A 16527-nucleotide genomic window follows, 5' to 3' on the forward strand; every position below is an offset into this window, starting at 1 on the left:
TTCGAGGACAACATGCGTAAATTCTACGCCGAATGGATGGCAGGAGGGGAGCATGAGCTGACGCCAGCAGGCAAAATAAAGATGCCATCAGTTGAACTCCTGTGTGATTGGGTTATGGCGGGCATGTGTTATGGTGTTGACAGACGTTATTGTGAAGAGTTTCTTGAAGACAGACATCGCAGACGCGTTGGACAGAAGTCAGGATGATGCAGTATGAGATGATGACCAGAATGATGCACGTGATAATAGCTCGGATACTGAAGGCAGTGACAATGAATAGGGTAATTATGCCAGTTGTCTTGTTTCAATAGCCTAATGCAAACTTTATGTTTTTTTCTGGAATACGATCTTTCCCACACAAATCCCCGCATATATTATGCACTAAAAATGTTCACACTTATTTTTTGTCAAAAAATTGTGTGTTATATGCGAGCAAACACGGTATCTGTTCCCAGAAATGTTTCTCTGGTTTATTACCATAGTTCAAATTATGTGATCCCATGAGCATCCTAATTAAATCATGCTTTTAAAATCCTGCGTTATCCGTTCCTCAAAGAAAATATTTCTTGCATTAACTGTCCGGAAATTTCAGTCCCATCAATGCTAAATCCTCGATTGAGCATTTTTCAAGAAATAGTACCTCATGAAAAGATGGCTTTGTCACATCTATGGATCTTCATGTTAGCGTCCTTGTAGTAATTAGATCAAGTACCAGAAAAGGAATTGACGGTGAACTTTTTCAAGGGACCATCTTCACATTGCATTTGCTTGATGTTTAGGGAAATTGTGGAAGTCATAAAGCAGAGTGGCCATGACAATTAAAAGTAGGCAGAGTACATTCCAACAGCTCTACTTGAAGATGGAATGAATTTCAACAAATGTTTATACTTGTAAAAATTCTACATTATGTCAAGGGTTAGATTTTTTTTTTTTTTCCTTTTTTAATAATTGTGTCACCAAGTAGGTTTTTGGCACATCTGTCTGGGTGCTAGTCACTGGGCTTTCAGACAGGAATTGAACTTGTTTCTTTCCCTAACACAAGTCTGATATTTTAATACTGAGTGTGTGGCTGCACATTTTGGGTCGTGTAGCTGTTGGCTTGAATTTGGAAGATAGTGGGTTCGAACACGAATCTATTACTTCAATACTGAGCAAGTGCCTGCACATTTTGGGTCACATAGCTGTCAGCTTGCATTCAGGAGATAGTAGGTTCGAACCCCACTGTCGGCAGCTTTGAAGACGGTTTTCCATGGTTTCCCATTTGCTCACCAGTCAAAGTTTAAAAAAATAAAAGCTGGGCTGAGTGGCTCAGACGGGTAAGGCACTGGCTTTTTGAGCCCAAATTGTCAGGTTCAATAGTCCAGTACGTCAGCCCCATGTCAGTAGATTTACTGGTACATAAAAGAACTCCTGGGGGACAAAATTCCAGCACCTCGGCATCTCCAAAAATGGAAAAAGTAGTTAGTGCGACGTAAAACCTACAACATTATTTATGTATATAAAAATAATTAATATGGTCGGATACCGTAGTCGAGTAGCCTCCATGACTCAGGCGGCAGCACGTTGGCCTCTCACTGCTGGGTTCCTGGTTTAAATCCCGGTCACTCCATGTGAGATTTGTGCTGGATAATGCGGAAGCGGGACAGGTTTTTCTCCAGGTACTCTGGTTTTCCCTGTCATTTTTCATTCCAGCAAACCCACTGAGGGTGGGGGATGCAGGTGAAGAATACACCCACGGTATCCCCTGCCTGTTGTAAGAGGCTACTAAAAGGGGCAACCAAGGGATGATCAAATTAGAACCATGAGACTACTTGTAATTAGTACCATCACGCAAGGAACACCATGGGTCGCATTTACTTGCGCGTAGTACCATTATGTTAGGTGCGCAATCGGTTTGTGATTAGTAACGACAGTGTGTGAATCAGGATGAGAGTCGTACAGTACCTGTGATTCGTACCCCTATATGAGCAACACCATGGGATGAACGATACCATGGTTCTGCATTGCCTATGCTTAGTTCCCACTATGTGAGGAATACCACAGGATAGTTCGGGTCCCTGTAGTTAGTCCTCTTATGTGAGGAACGCCACAGATTTGCATTGCCTTTATAGGTTTGCGTTGCCTGTAAATAGCGCCGCAGTGTGCGAAACACCATAAGTCTGTGTTACATGTGCGCATTACACTACCTATGAGTAGTACCATAATGTGTGGAATGCCGCGAGTCTATGCTACTTTTTATTAGTATCGCCAAATGACAAATAGCATGGTTCTGCTTTCCTAGCGATAAGTACCATTACGAGGGGCCAATGACCTTGATTTTGGATCCGTTTCGACTACAAGCACAATCGATTCAGCATCGTGCTATAGAAGCAGTCCCTTGGTCAGTAATACTATTGTTTTGTGCCAGCTTCTGTGCATGTGAGGCACTGTGGGTCGGTTCCACTGATCGTTTTAAATTCATGTCCATCCATCCATACATACATTCTTTGTCCTCACACTTTGAATTCTGTTAATTGGTGGATTTTGGTCTCTTAATTTGTCATAACATTTCGTCTCATTTCATTTCATACCATTAGGGGCCGATGACCTCGATGTTAGGCCCCTTTAAACAACAATCATCATCATCATCATTCCAGCAACACTCTCCAATATCATTTAATTTCATCTGTCAGTCATTAATCATTGCCCCATAGTAGTGCAACAGGCTTCAGCAGCCGGCACAATTCCTATCCTCACCGCAAGACGGTGGCTTCATTCATACCATCCCTGACCCGGTCACTGACTGGAAAACAGGTTGTAGGTTTCCATTTTCACCTTACTCGAGTCTTGAGAGTCTGTAATATGCATGGAAGCTTACTTATTTCCTCCGACTTGAGATATTCTTATCACTGTGGTTGGTCGTGGCTCACTTTTGAGTAGTGGGAAAAAGTAATTTTAAAAACATTATTTCTCTGAACTTTTACTGATTTTGACATGTTACATAAGATGAACCTTTTATGGTTGCTGCAGTATGTTCTTTATTCTGCAGTCCCTCCAGCAATGGAGAATTAGTGCCATAAGAAAGTGCCCGATGACATCATAGCACGAGTACAACGATTATATGATGAAACCAAGTGTTGTGTTCAGGTCCAGGATGGAAGGTCAGGTTGGTTTGAAACGAAGAGTGGAGTCCAGCAAGGAAGTTGTCTTTCACCACTTCTCTTCATAATCATAATGGATGAAGTTTTAAAAGCGGTTAAGAGAAAGGATCCAACAACTAATGGCCTAGTTTTTGCTGATGATGTAATGGTATGGGGTGAGACAGAAGCAGAAGTACAAACTAGACTAGATCTCTGGCATGAAGCTTTTACAACCTTTGGTCTCAAAATCAGCAAAACGAAGACAGTTGGCTTGGTGATGAGTAGAAACTCTCCAATTGTTCATCTAAGAATTGGAGATGAGGAGATGGATATTGTAGAGACAACTTCCAGTATTTAGGTAGTGTTCTGTCATCAGACAGTACCATACATCAAGAGATTAGTAACAGAATACAGAAAGCTTCCAAATTATATCACGCTGTACATCAAATACTTTGGGATGAAACATTTCCGTTAGTTTCCAAGATCAGCTTGTACAAAATATATCTAGTACCTATACTGACGTATGGCCTGGAAGCAGCAACACTTACTGGACCAATAAAGAGTCGTCTTCAGGCAACAGAAATGAAGTTTCTCTGTTCTTGTGTACAAAAAACAAAAATGGATAAAATAAGGAATGTGGATATCCGACAACAACTTGGATTGGAAAGAAGCTTGCTGGAGACTCTAGAAGTGAAGAGATTGCAATGGTATGGTCACATGAAAAGAATGAACCCTCACAGGACTCCTCGAACATACTTTGACTACAATGTTCCTGAGAAGAGACCAAGAGGAAGACCTCGTGATGTTTGGGAAAAACAGATAATGAAGGACCTTGAAATTAGAGATGCGAACTGGTGTTGCATATATGAGCAGCATCTGTGGATGGATAGAACAAACTGGAGTAGGCTCATACACAACCACACCCGGCTTGCTGGAGCAAAGAAATGATGATGATGATGATGATGTAATCATTGTTGTATACATGTCCTTATATGTGCTGTATCAGATTTAGCAGAATTCTTCACAATTTTTTTTACCATCATTATAATTGGTCACACTTAATTCATAAGTTGTTCATTTTTATCACAGATGTATATTTACCACAAGTGATTTATTAGTAACAATTTGAATTAGTCACAGGTGGATATAATTGGTAACAATTGAAAATTTGAAATGGAATTCTTAGTTGAATTAACACAATTATTTATTAGTCATATAATAAATTTCCTATTATTTTAATGTAGATTTCCTGCTATATTGTGGCCTAATATGCAGAAATAGTCCAGGACATTTCCTTCCTCCTTATATAGTTGGCAATTTCCAACAAAAATGGATAAAATAAGGAATGTGGATATCCAACAACAACTTGGATTGGAAAGAAGCTTGCTGGAGACTCTAGAAGTGAAGAGATTGCAATGGTATGGTCACATGAAAAGAATGAACCCTCACAGGACTCCTCGAACATACTTTGACTACAATGTTCCTGAGAAGAGACCAAGAGGAAGACCTCGTGATGTTTGGGAAAAACAGATAATGAAGGACCTTGAAATTAGAGATGCGAACTGGTGTTGCATATATGAGCAGCATCTGTGGATGGATAGAACAAACTGGAGTAGGCTCATACACAACCGCACCCGGCTTGCAGGAAATCTACATTAAAATAATAGGAAATTTATTATATGACTAATAAATAATTGTGTTAATTCAACTAAGAATTCCATTTCAAATTTTCAATTTTCTTAGTTGGCGAGTGTCCAGTGTCCAGCTGTTCGATATGTCATTTTCTGCTACTTTAGCTAGCATATTTTGAAATACATATTGCAATGAGGGTTGGCATTTTCTGATTAACATGTTCAGTTGTTTGTGCCATGCTTCCTAGTCATTAATATTCCTAGGAAGGTTTTCAATAATCCTATCATTTTTAGGATCTAGCCTGTCATAATCCAGGCTATTATAGAATTTCCTTTTCAGGTATTTATGTTATTCTTCTTTATTTCAGTTCTAGGATGCTTTCTTGAAACTCATGACATTGTCTTACAAGCAGTGTACATTTAATAAACTTTGGCTAGACAGTAAAGTGTTTCCCAAACTGAGTGGTTGGTTGGACATATTGGTAAATGATACAACTTCAGCATATTGTAAAGTTTGTTGTTGTAAATCATTCAAACATAGTAATATGGGCAATCAAGCAGTCACTACTCATGCTAAAGGATCTGCTCATATAAGATACATGAAATCTAAGTCTTCCCAGCCAACAATGTCTTTCTTTGTAAAGAATACCTGCACTTCATCTTAACTTGAAGATACGCAGACAAGAGTTAGCACTATATCCACAGCTACAAAGTAATTAGCAGTGCCAAGAACAAGTCAAAGGAGTTTTAAGACTTGCAATATGAATAAAGATAATGTTATATTGGCTGAAGCTATATTGGCTCTCCAGGTTGTCACTGCAAAGATGCTTCTCAGCTCTTGTGATGAAACCTCCACAGCATTCAAAACAATGTTCCCAGACAGTAAAATTGCTCAAACTTTACTATGAGCAGGACTAAGGCTTCCTATGTTATAAATAATGGATCAGCCCTATATTTTAAAGAAAGTTTGCAAAATGACTTAAAACAATGCTCTGACTACGTTGTTCGTTTTGATGAATCTTTAGACAAATTTGTTCAAAGAGGACAAATGGACTTGTGTGTAAGGTTTAGGGATGTAAATCTTCAAAAGTTGCAACAAGGTATTGGAATATTGTATTTTTAGGCAGCGTAACTGCAGATCACTTATTAGATGGATTTATACATGGACTGTCCGTATCTTTAGGTAATATTTTGCAAGTCTCAATGGATGGGCCGAATGTTACCCTCAGTTTTATTTAAAAACTTGAAAATTATTTGCAAGTGCTGAACACCGAGGCCAAATCTCTTCTTGATATAGCCATATGCAGTTTGCATACAGTGAATTGAGCCGTGAAAACTGGGATCTCCAAAATTGACTGGGACATTTTAAATCTTTTCAGATCTCTGCACAATCTTTTCAAAGATAGCCCTGCTCAACGTGCTAAATATTTAGACATAGCAACAAGAACCACATTTCCTTACAAGTTCACTGCAATAAGTTGGTTGGAAAATGGATGCTGTGTTGATCAAGCTCTTAAAAGATGTGATCACATTGACAAATCTGTGAAATAGTAGGCCTACGCTGAAAAAAAAACATAACAAAAACCTTCAATACCTTAGAGAAGCTGTGAAGAAACTGCTACTTAAGGCAAAATTAAGATGTTGAACATTTCCTCAGAGGATTTCAAAGTAAGAAACCTATGATGCCTATGACTGATTTGTTTTCAAATTTCAAAACTGTTTTGAATATAGACCTGGACTAATTGGAATTCATTATATTCGCCTGCATTAGAGACACAAGTTAATTACTTTTGATCTCAAGAGTGCTTTAAATCCACATGAAATAGTATTAGATTGCTGTGGTAAAATAATTTTATTTTTATATTTGAATTACTCTGTTAATAAGTTAGTTGTACTTTGTTTCTTGGAAATGATAAGATAAAGGTAAATGTTAGGTCTACATGTTTCATTTAAACAATTTGTTTATATATATATACTAGCAAGATACCCGTGCTTTGCTACGGTATTATACTGAAATTTATAATTGAATGCTTAACGTTTTATATACAATCTTCCGAAATTTGCGATCTGACTCGTTTTCTGAGAGATTACGGCAAAGTTCCTCACATTTTTCAATCTCCCTTTCCAGCAATCAATTTCGTACTTCCCGGGCTAGGTCCAAGTATTCCACCCGGTCAGCTGGGTCCCTAAATCTTTGCCATCTTTTCCTATAAGCATTTTTAATATGGATCGTTTCCTTAAGGAGATCCGGTGTGGTGTCATCTTGTGAACCCGCGGCCGGACTCTGTTTGTAGTCATTACCCGGCCAGGACCCGTTTCCAGTGCGGTCCACACATTTTGACGACGGTCCAGAACATTATTATTATTATTATTATTATTATTATTATTATTATTATTATTATTATTATTATTATTATTATTATTATTATTATTATTATTGACGTTCAGAACCTCACAGCAAGATGCAAGACCGCTACTTGGCGGTAAATTACATCTGCTGCCATTGTCTTTGCTGACTATGTGACCAGCACCATTGTCGCACGTAGGCAAGTGTGCGGGATTTCTGGCAATACGAATGATATACTTCTGGGCATTATTGACCTTATTATAGAGGTGAACAATTGCACCGCCAATAGCATTTCCTATCGTTTATTTCAGATGTGTTTAAATTTTTATTTATATGCCAGGAGAATCTACTGTAATCTAAGAACGTTCTCCAAAGGAAAAGATGGCTCTTGAAAACGAACCCCGGAAAGATTAAAAATGATCGGTTTATGATCAGAATAAGTACATTGAAAATCTACTGCCTGTTTCCAGTCATTCGACCGGGTCAGCGGTCTAGCGGCGAGGATAGGAATTGTGCCGGCTGCCGAAGCCTGTCGAACTCCTCTGGGGCAATGATTAATGAATGACAAATGAAATGATATTGGAGAGTGTTGCTGGAATGAATGATGACAGAGAAAACCGGAGTACCCGGAGAAAAAACCTGTCCCGCCTCCGCTTAGTCCAGCACAAATCTCACATGGAGAGAGCGGGATTTGAACCACAGAACCCAGCGGGGAGAAGCCGGCGCGCTGCCGCCTGAGCCACGGAGGCTCCTAATACGTGCATTATGAACAGTAAAATCAATTGATTTCAACTCCTTTTTCACCCCGCCGCTGTTAATTTGATTTACCCCTCCCCCCAAAAAAACTAAAAGAAGGGGTGTTTCTTTATGTTTAAACGAGATTCTAAATACCAGTATTAACGTCTGTTACCTTCAATTTTGAGATGCAAATATCCCCATAAAAGTAATCAACTTTTTTCACTTCTTTTCACAATCTCCCCATCCCCCCTCCCTAAGTCAACTTTCTGGCAAAAATACTTGTTTCTTTAACAGTAAAGGATCTTCTAAATACCAATTATCACGACTCTAGCATCTTCAGTTTTTGAGATATTTGTCCTCATAAAGGAATTAAACTCTTTTTCACTCCCGCCCCCAAGATTATTTCCCCCCCAAAACGCGTTTTACTTTGTTTTTAAAGGAGATCCGCATAAAAATTTTCACGTCTGTAACAACTTTAGTTTTTATTAGATATAAGTATCCGCATATAAATAATTCAATAAATTTTTCAATTATTTCACCACCCCCGCTCCTTCATCGGATTTTCCGAGAATAGGTGTTTCATTGTTGTAGAGCCTTGTTGTGGACCGTCATTCATTAAAAAAAAAAAAAAAAATAGTATCTATTTTGAAAAGTCATGACAGAATTAAGGATAACATCAGAAGTGAATGTTTTGTTATTAGTTGTCGGATTACATTGGGAACAGAAACTACAGAGAAAGTGGTGGATTGATTCACCCTGTTGCTTGTCTGCGCTTCGACCTTGAGGACAGCTTTATACTTCGATATTGCACGATAACTTCTGTAGTGTCTAGCCACATCATATTGCACACCACTGTGTGCATACTTCTTGGGTTTTTGAACAGACAAATGTCAGGTTTAAAACTGCCTGTCTAGCCAGAGCCTTAGGGTTTTTTATGACCACACATTTCATGGAAAGATAATAGAAAATGCACTGATGAAGGAAAACTTTCACATAATCATGGCAGGAAAATTATGCAAATTTTTATTCTTCCCCAAATTTCCATTTCAGAATTAAGGGTAGAAAAATTATGTGGGTAAAAATGGTATATTTTATATTGAGAGGAAACAAAGATATTTTAATTGTTTTTCTTTTGAGTTTGCCAAAAATGACTAAGAATACCAATCAAGATTTCAGTGACAGTGCAACAAAATGAAAAAAATGTAGTTCATAATTGATTTTGGTACAAGAATATATAGTTAATTCTTAAACATAAAATGAATACAGAACAATTGGATTCCTAACTTGTGGAATAGAGGTGATGTTATGAGATGGACATTAAAGCTTTCAGTTTCTTACCAGCAATTTGGGAATAGTTCCGTGTGCTCCCAGCTTGAGCTGTATCTTCTAACTTGTACTTCTCCTTGTAATATGGGCACATACATAGTACAGTCATTAAGTTCTGAGACTGACCACATGATGGCGCTGTGGTGCACTGTAACGAATAGGTGGCGCCGTGGTATGGTATTATGTCAGTTAGTCTCTCGTCCCTGCAAGAGACAGTTGAGTGCATGCGCTGGAAGCAGGCGTACGGTCGTTGTTGTGACGGTGATTTGAATGCGCCCGTCGGACCTTGACATGTCACAGTTTGAGCATCGGGCAAACATCAAGTTCTGCCAGAAATTAGGCAAAACTGCTGCCAAAACGTTTGAAATGATGCAGCAGGTTTTACGGTGAAGACGCATTGAGTCTCGCATTGTTGTGTTTAGGTGGCACCAACGTTGTGTGCAGGGACGGGACAGTTTGGAAGATGATGTATGTATTGGACGGCCACAAACAGTTGGAATGGAACGCAAGATCCAAGAAGTTGCAACGTTGGTGGGTGTTAACCGCTCCTAATCGGTAGACAATTTTGTAGCAGCAATAGGGTCATCCATGGTACTTGCCACAAAATTCTGACGGATGACCTCAACATGTCTCGTGTTACCCAGCACAGAGTGCCACGAATCCTGTCGCAAGACCAACGTGATTATCGCGTGATGATTTGTGGTGACTTCATCAGTAGTGCTGACGATGATCCAACTTTTCTCAACCGGATAATAACTGGAGACAAAACATGGTGTTTACTTTTAGCGGTGCTTCCAGCAGCTATACCAACGTTGGCAAATGTGCGTAACGGCCAACAGCGACTATTTAGAGGGTGGATGTGGTTCTGTTTAAGTTGTTAATGGACAATGGCAACTATCTTGTGGGTTGATGTGGTTCTGTGTTGGTGTATGCCGTGTAATGCAGCATCTTGTGCAACATACAGTCTTGTGGGTGCCTATCCTCCAGGCGTCAAGTCTCAGAACTTAATGACTGTACTTATGTATTTCTGTATCTTCTCTTCATCCATTTTCTCAGGTCATGCTGCATGTGTCTCGAATATGATAGTCGGATCGAGAATAAAGCCTTTCTTGTCACCAGATTTATTTGTTGATTCTTCTCATTCCACCGCCAGCTGCAACAGTGTGGACTCCTTTGTGCACTGAGTATAATTTCTCCCATAGTATGTCAGCCATAAACCGGATGCTGTGGTGTCCTGACTTGGTCGGTTGGTGCAGAGTGGGTCTCGGCCCATGGGTGGCCACGGCTGGTCCAGGGTCCAACAGCTCTACACTCTGACTGGCCATCCGAGCAGAGGAGGGTTGGCCATAACTCTACCGTGGCTCTACGCCTCTGCATTCGGGAGACAGACCTCACAGCTGGCCCTTCTGCTATCCTGAGAATGGTTTTCCGTGGCTTTCCATTCTCCTGCACTAAGGCAAATGCCGGGGCAGTTCCTAGTATAGGCCATGGCTGCCAACCCCATCACCTTCTCCGAGCATCTCCATCGTAACAAATCTCCTGGGCTGAGAGACTGCATCACCGTCTAAGAGGCCCGCCTCCCCCTTCAGGGGAGGAATGAAAACATTTTAGTAGTAGTAGTAGTAGTAGTAGTAGTAGTAGTAGTAGTATCTTGAGTTACTTAGACATTCACTGTAATGAGAAGATCCTGAAACGCTAGCCAATGTTTCAACCTCGACATATTGCGTGCAGTGGTTACTCTACTTAAATCTACCTCAAACAGAAGAAAGATGAGAATTTGAAATAACCATTTAATGATTACCCTGAAATGTAGATACCATCTGTAGTCTTTCCAGCTTTATTTTAACTCATCACCAACCTCTGAGTAGAGAAAGTACATTGATTATAGTCAGTCAGTCAGTCAGTCAGTCAGTTAACCATACTTGACCATTACTATTAACACTGGAAAATCAAACAAATTTAAAACCATAGTTATTTTTAATTATTTAATATACATTATATTTCAGTGTTTTTACTAACTGAGTAATTGCTTTTCAGACCTTGATTGCTATAAAGTCACTTGCAAATATCGGTGTACCTACTTCAACCATTGGACCTGCATTGACACTCTGTATTGAGGATGAAGAGTTACCCATGGAAATCAGAACTGCTGCCATTGAAGCTCATAGGTATTATCTTTCATATTTCATCAACATTTATTAATTACCTTTACTTGTTAAATAAGACAACTCTATGTACAGTATATTGTTCATTAAGAACATTGAGGTTTGAGAATTTCTTCTTGGAAGCTCAAATTAGCCGGCCCCGTGGTGTAGGGGTAGCGTGCCTGCCTCTCGCCCGGAGGCCCCGGGTTCGATTCCCAGCCAGGTCAGGGATTTTTCTCTCGACCTAAGGGCTGGTTCGAAGTCCACTCAGCCTACGTGATTACATTTGAGGAGCTATCTGACGGTGAGATGGCGGCCCCAGTCTCGAAAGCCCAGTATAACGGCCGAGAGGATGCATCGTGCTGACCACACGTCCCCTCGTAATCTGCAGGCCTTTGGGCTGAGCAGTGATCGCTGGGCAGGCCAGAGCCATTTCAAGAGCGTTAAGTGCCGTGGGGTTTGGATTTTTTGCTTGTTTGTTTGTTTGTTTGTTTGTTTGTTTGTTTGTTTGTTTGTTTGTTTGTTTGTTTGTTTGTTTGCTCAAATTAACAATGAAAGTCAAATTCATTTCCAATTAAACTTATGTGTCAAAAAATCTGTATATGTTATTTTATTGTAGCAGGCTTAGTTGCCTTTGGGGTCACCTGAAAGGATTTGATAGAATACTACTGTATATCCTCAACTCAAGATGAAACTTTCAACTTATGTTTTAAAAATTGGGGGTTGTTGTGCTTTGAGGATTGTGCTATATATAGTATATATATATATTTTTACAATTTGCTTTGTGTCGCACTTACACAGATAGGTCTTATGGTAGATAAGTACTCTGAGGTCATAGCTTAAGGAAGAAGGTCGAGTCTGACTTGATAAATGGTTTAGAATGTTAATATAGGGTGAGACAATATTGCATCCAATATTGTATAATTGTATCTAAAATTGTATATTGACACCTGTTGTACTAGAGCTCCTCTTGAATGTCTAGTAGAATAACAACTCTCCCTTATGATTTCAGGCGTTTGCCATGTGAGGAGAAAAGAAGTTATTTTCTGGAGTTATATCGCAATCATGCTACAGACCCTGAGATGCGAATCGCTTCTTATTTACAAGTAATGAGATGTGTTAATTACAATGTTATTAAAACAATTAAGCATACCCTTCAGACAGAAGAAATTAATCAAGGTAATGTTCAGTTTGTTCTGTTAAAATAAAACTCATTCTCTGAAATATTCAGACGTACCTACAATAGCATATTTTTGACTGCAAATGGATGTAGTAATATTTCTATTTAAATTTGCAGAATATTTCAGCCAACGAAACAAAAATACTTTCCTCTTAATGTGCTAAATAGACAGCGAAGGAGTATTTTATGTGGGTTTTGAATGCCCTTTCGTTAGATGTTGTTTAAGGGACCAGGATATTTGATTTTATAATGCAGTGTGTTTTGTCTCTGCAGCATGATGTAATCTTTAACAGTATCAGACTGATTATTTATACTATCATTCTGTTTATTGTAAGAATGTATGGAAGGCAAATAGTTATATAACTGTAAACTGTTGAAAAACTAATAAAATGTTTCTATATTTTCCAAAATATTAAGAAATTCAATTGTTCCAGTTGGTTCATTTGTTTGGAGTCACCTTCACAACTTACTGAAGTCATCGATACCAAGCCGAGTTGAAATTCAGGGACTACTTCAAGATAGGGACCTTGACAAGAAATTTAGTAGTGATATTCGAAAATTCTCTCACAATTATGAAGGTTCAGTATTCTTCGATGAATATAATGCTGGTAGGTATTATTTAAAATTTAAATTATATAATTCTACAAATTATCCATTATCTTGTTAAGATATACATATTTTAGACATATCTTTTAAAGAAAGAGAAAGAAAACACACACTGACTTAGCATTGTTTTTCTTCTATTATATGTTTCATTCAATATTCCTACCATTCTATATATCACTTGTTTTTTCTTTTCCATTATTTATAGTGACCTGTTGTATTGTTCTTCTCATTTTGTGTTTGCCTTGCATTCCTAGGCTTTTACCACCTGTATTCTCTTTATCTCCTTGTCTCCTCTTTCTTCCTGTGTTTATCCTGCATTCTTCTTACTCGTACACTTTCCACATCAAGATTGAAGACCTGTCAAAAAGGCCCCTAAGTGAGCGTGAAAGCTCCTCCTTATGAAGGTGAGAAGCAGAGATGAGTTCATCAAGGGCCTAGAAGGAATGTTTGTAGAAGAATCCTGATTGAAAAGGAGAAAGATTTGAAGATGTGGACATTGTCCTTTTTCTTTGTACCTTTTTTATATTCACACTTTTCTGCCATTGTCTTAACCCTGTTGTGTGTTATCAGTTACCATTGATCTACATTTACGGCTGTTGCCCAGGTGTCAGATTCCCTATTACTTCTTTACCCGGGCTGTTTTTAAATGATTTCAAAGAAGTTGGAAATTTAATAAAATCTCCCTTGATAAATTATTGCAATCCCTAATTCCTCTTCCTGTAAATGAGTATTTGCCCTGGTTTGTCCTCCTGAATTCCAACTTTATCTTCATTTTATGATCTTTCCTACTTTCAAAAACTCCACTCAAGTTTATTTGTCAACTAATGTCATTCTGTCATTCCAAGTCATCTCTTCACTGTCTGGCTCCATGGATAAATAGTTGGCATGCTGGCCTTTGGTGTCACAGGGGTCCCGGGTTCGATTCCCGGCAGGGTCTGGAATTTTAACCATCATTGGTTAATTTCTTTGGCACGGGGGCTGGGTGTATGTGTCGTCTTCACCATCATTTCATCCTCATCATGACAGGCAGGTCGCCTACGGTTTCAAATCAAAAGACCTGCACCTGGCGAGCCGAATATGTCCTCGGACACTCCCGGCACTAAAAGCCATACGCCATTTCATTTCATCTCTCCACTGACATCTGGAAACATTCCACTTAGTCAAGCAGCTCGTCTCCTTACTTCCACATCTTCCCAGCCCAAAGTTTGCAACACATTTGTAACACTACTCTTATGTCAGAAATCACCCCACAACAAATCATGCTGCTCTCCTTTGTATATTTTCCAGTCCTCATATCAAGTAATCCTGGTAAATGTCTCATACACTATAACCATATTCTAATTGGGGCTTACTGGTGACTTATACACCCTCTCCCTTACATCCTTACTACAAGTCCTAAATACCCTCATAACAATATGAAGAGATGTGTAACCCTTATTTACAATCCTGTTTATGTCATTATCCCATTGAAGGTCTTTGCTGGGTACTTACAGTGATCCCCGTGAGTTTCTGTCATCCCATCAACACAGAAATGAAAACTAAGAGGACTTCTCTTTGTGAAACTTACAACCTGACTTTTCACCCTGTTAAGCATCATAATATTGTCTGTACCAAGCTCGATAGCTGCAGTCGCTTAAATGCGGCCATATCCAGTGTTCGAGAGATAGTGGTTTGAACCCCACTGTCAGCAGCCCTGAAGATGATTTTCCTTGGTTTCCTATTTTCACACCAGGCAAATGCTGGGCTGTATCTTAATTAAGGCTACGACCACTTCCTTTCCACTCCTAGCCCTTTCCTGTTGCATCATTGCTGTAAGACCTATCTGTGTTGGTGCGACGTAAAGATACTTGTAAAAAAAAAAAAAAAAAAAAAGAACGTCTGTTGTCCATCTCACAAATTTATCAAGGTCTTTTTAAAGTTGCTCACTTACTTATTACCCCATAGAGTATAACATCATCCACGAAGAGCCTTATTTATGATTCCAGTTCCATACTCATATCATTTATACTCTCATGTCCATAAGTTAAGGGGTCTTTGAGATCAACTGAAAAACATGGTGCACTAAAAGCTGCCATGGCAACAGTTTGGCTCATGACACAGTGTTACTGATACGAGGTATAGAGGAAAACCAGACTTGGACAATGGGTGGTACTGACCATGTGTGGGGTCCCTCTACCGGTGGCATACAGAATGCCAACACCAGGCGTTGATGACCTTGCATGGCAATACAGGTTGCACAACAGCTCCCCATATTCTGGATCAGGCCATCCAGCATGGCTTGTGGTAACACATCCCATTACTGGACAAGTACCCTATGGAGATCAACAGTGGTCCATGGTGGTGGTGTTAGGGCTTCAATCCTTCGGCCTAGTGTGTCCATTGCATGTTCAATCAGATTTACGTCTGGGAAGCAAGCTGGTCACTCTAGACTTGTGATGTTCTCATATTGCAGGTACTCATCCATCAGGCCAGCATTGTGTGAGCAGAAATTATCATCCATCAGATGGAACCCAGGTCCATGTGCACCACGAAAAATCTGCACATACTGTTGGGGATATAATTCCTACAGGCAGCACCCGTCACAGTACCCGTAGGAAACACACACAGTGTGGTACGTGCTCCTAACATAATGCCACTCCAGACAAGAACACTTGCACTGCCATATTGGACCCTTTCCACAATATTGGCGGAGTTGTAACATGTCCCAGGTGTGCGCGAGACGAGCACACAGAGAGTCACTCTCCAGGCTAAACCATGACTCATCTGCAAACAGGACACTACCCCACTCTTCCTGGATCCAGTTTCGATGAGCAAGACACCACATTTGAGGAGCCACATAGTGCCTTTGTGTGAGGGGAATGCATGTGGCTGGTTGCCGAGCATATAGAGCAACCTCTTGAAGCCAATGATAATGTGACCCACAGGCACAAACTCTGTCTCAACATTGACCATCTTTACAGTACATAATGAATTCCTGTCCTACATAATATAATAATTTAAATAATAAATGATGTTCTAATATATACAATATGATTCCATAAGCCTTATTTACAAATGATTGAAGTTAAATTAATATGTCTTTATGAATAATTGCCGATGGCGGATAATCTTGATATCGAGTGATATCACATAATAGGATTGTACACTTAATTAGTATGGCTGGAGAAGCCTGGACAGTTACAGTACGTCAAGCTTTTTGGGGGAATGATTATTTATTTTCTGATCTAACACTCATTTGAACCCCATACAGAAGAATTTGAATGTTTTAAACTCTATCTTATTTAAAATCTGTGATGTAAAAGTGACCAAGCTGTGAAATTTTCATTTTGTATATCGAACAGTAATGGAGGAATATATACTTTTTAATGGGTGAATGTTTTTAAATATTTATTAACATCTAGAATACAGAAGACCAAATTTCTTAAAAGAAAAAGTG

The 16527-nt window shown here is 39.3% G+C and overlaps 1 protein-coding gene across 1 annotated transcript in view; it reads left to right on the forward strand.

Moving 5' to 3' along the window:
• Window positions 1-16527, forward strand: part of Apoltp (Apolipoprotein lipid transfer particle) — a 668275-nt gene that overhangs the window by 42050 nt on the left and 609698 nt on the right. The window contains exons 9-11 of the mRNA XM_067142082.2: window positions 11199-11329; window positions 12318-12484; window positions 12920-13093. Coding sequence (XP_066998183.2) covers window positions 11199-11329; window positions 12318-12484; window positions 12920-13093 — 472 coding nt within the window. The remainder of the gene's footprint in view (window positions 1-11198; window positions 11330-12317; window positions 12485-12919; window positions 13094-16527) is intronic.

This window comes from Anabrus simplex, chromosome 2, assembly GCF_040414725.1.
Source record: "Anabrus simplex isolate iqAnaSimp1 chromosome 2, ASM4041472v1, whole genome shotgun sequence".
Taxonomy (NCBI): Eukaryota; Metazoa; Arthropoda; class Insecta; order Orthoptera; family Tettigoniidae; genus Anabrus; species Anabrus simplex.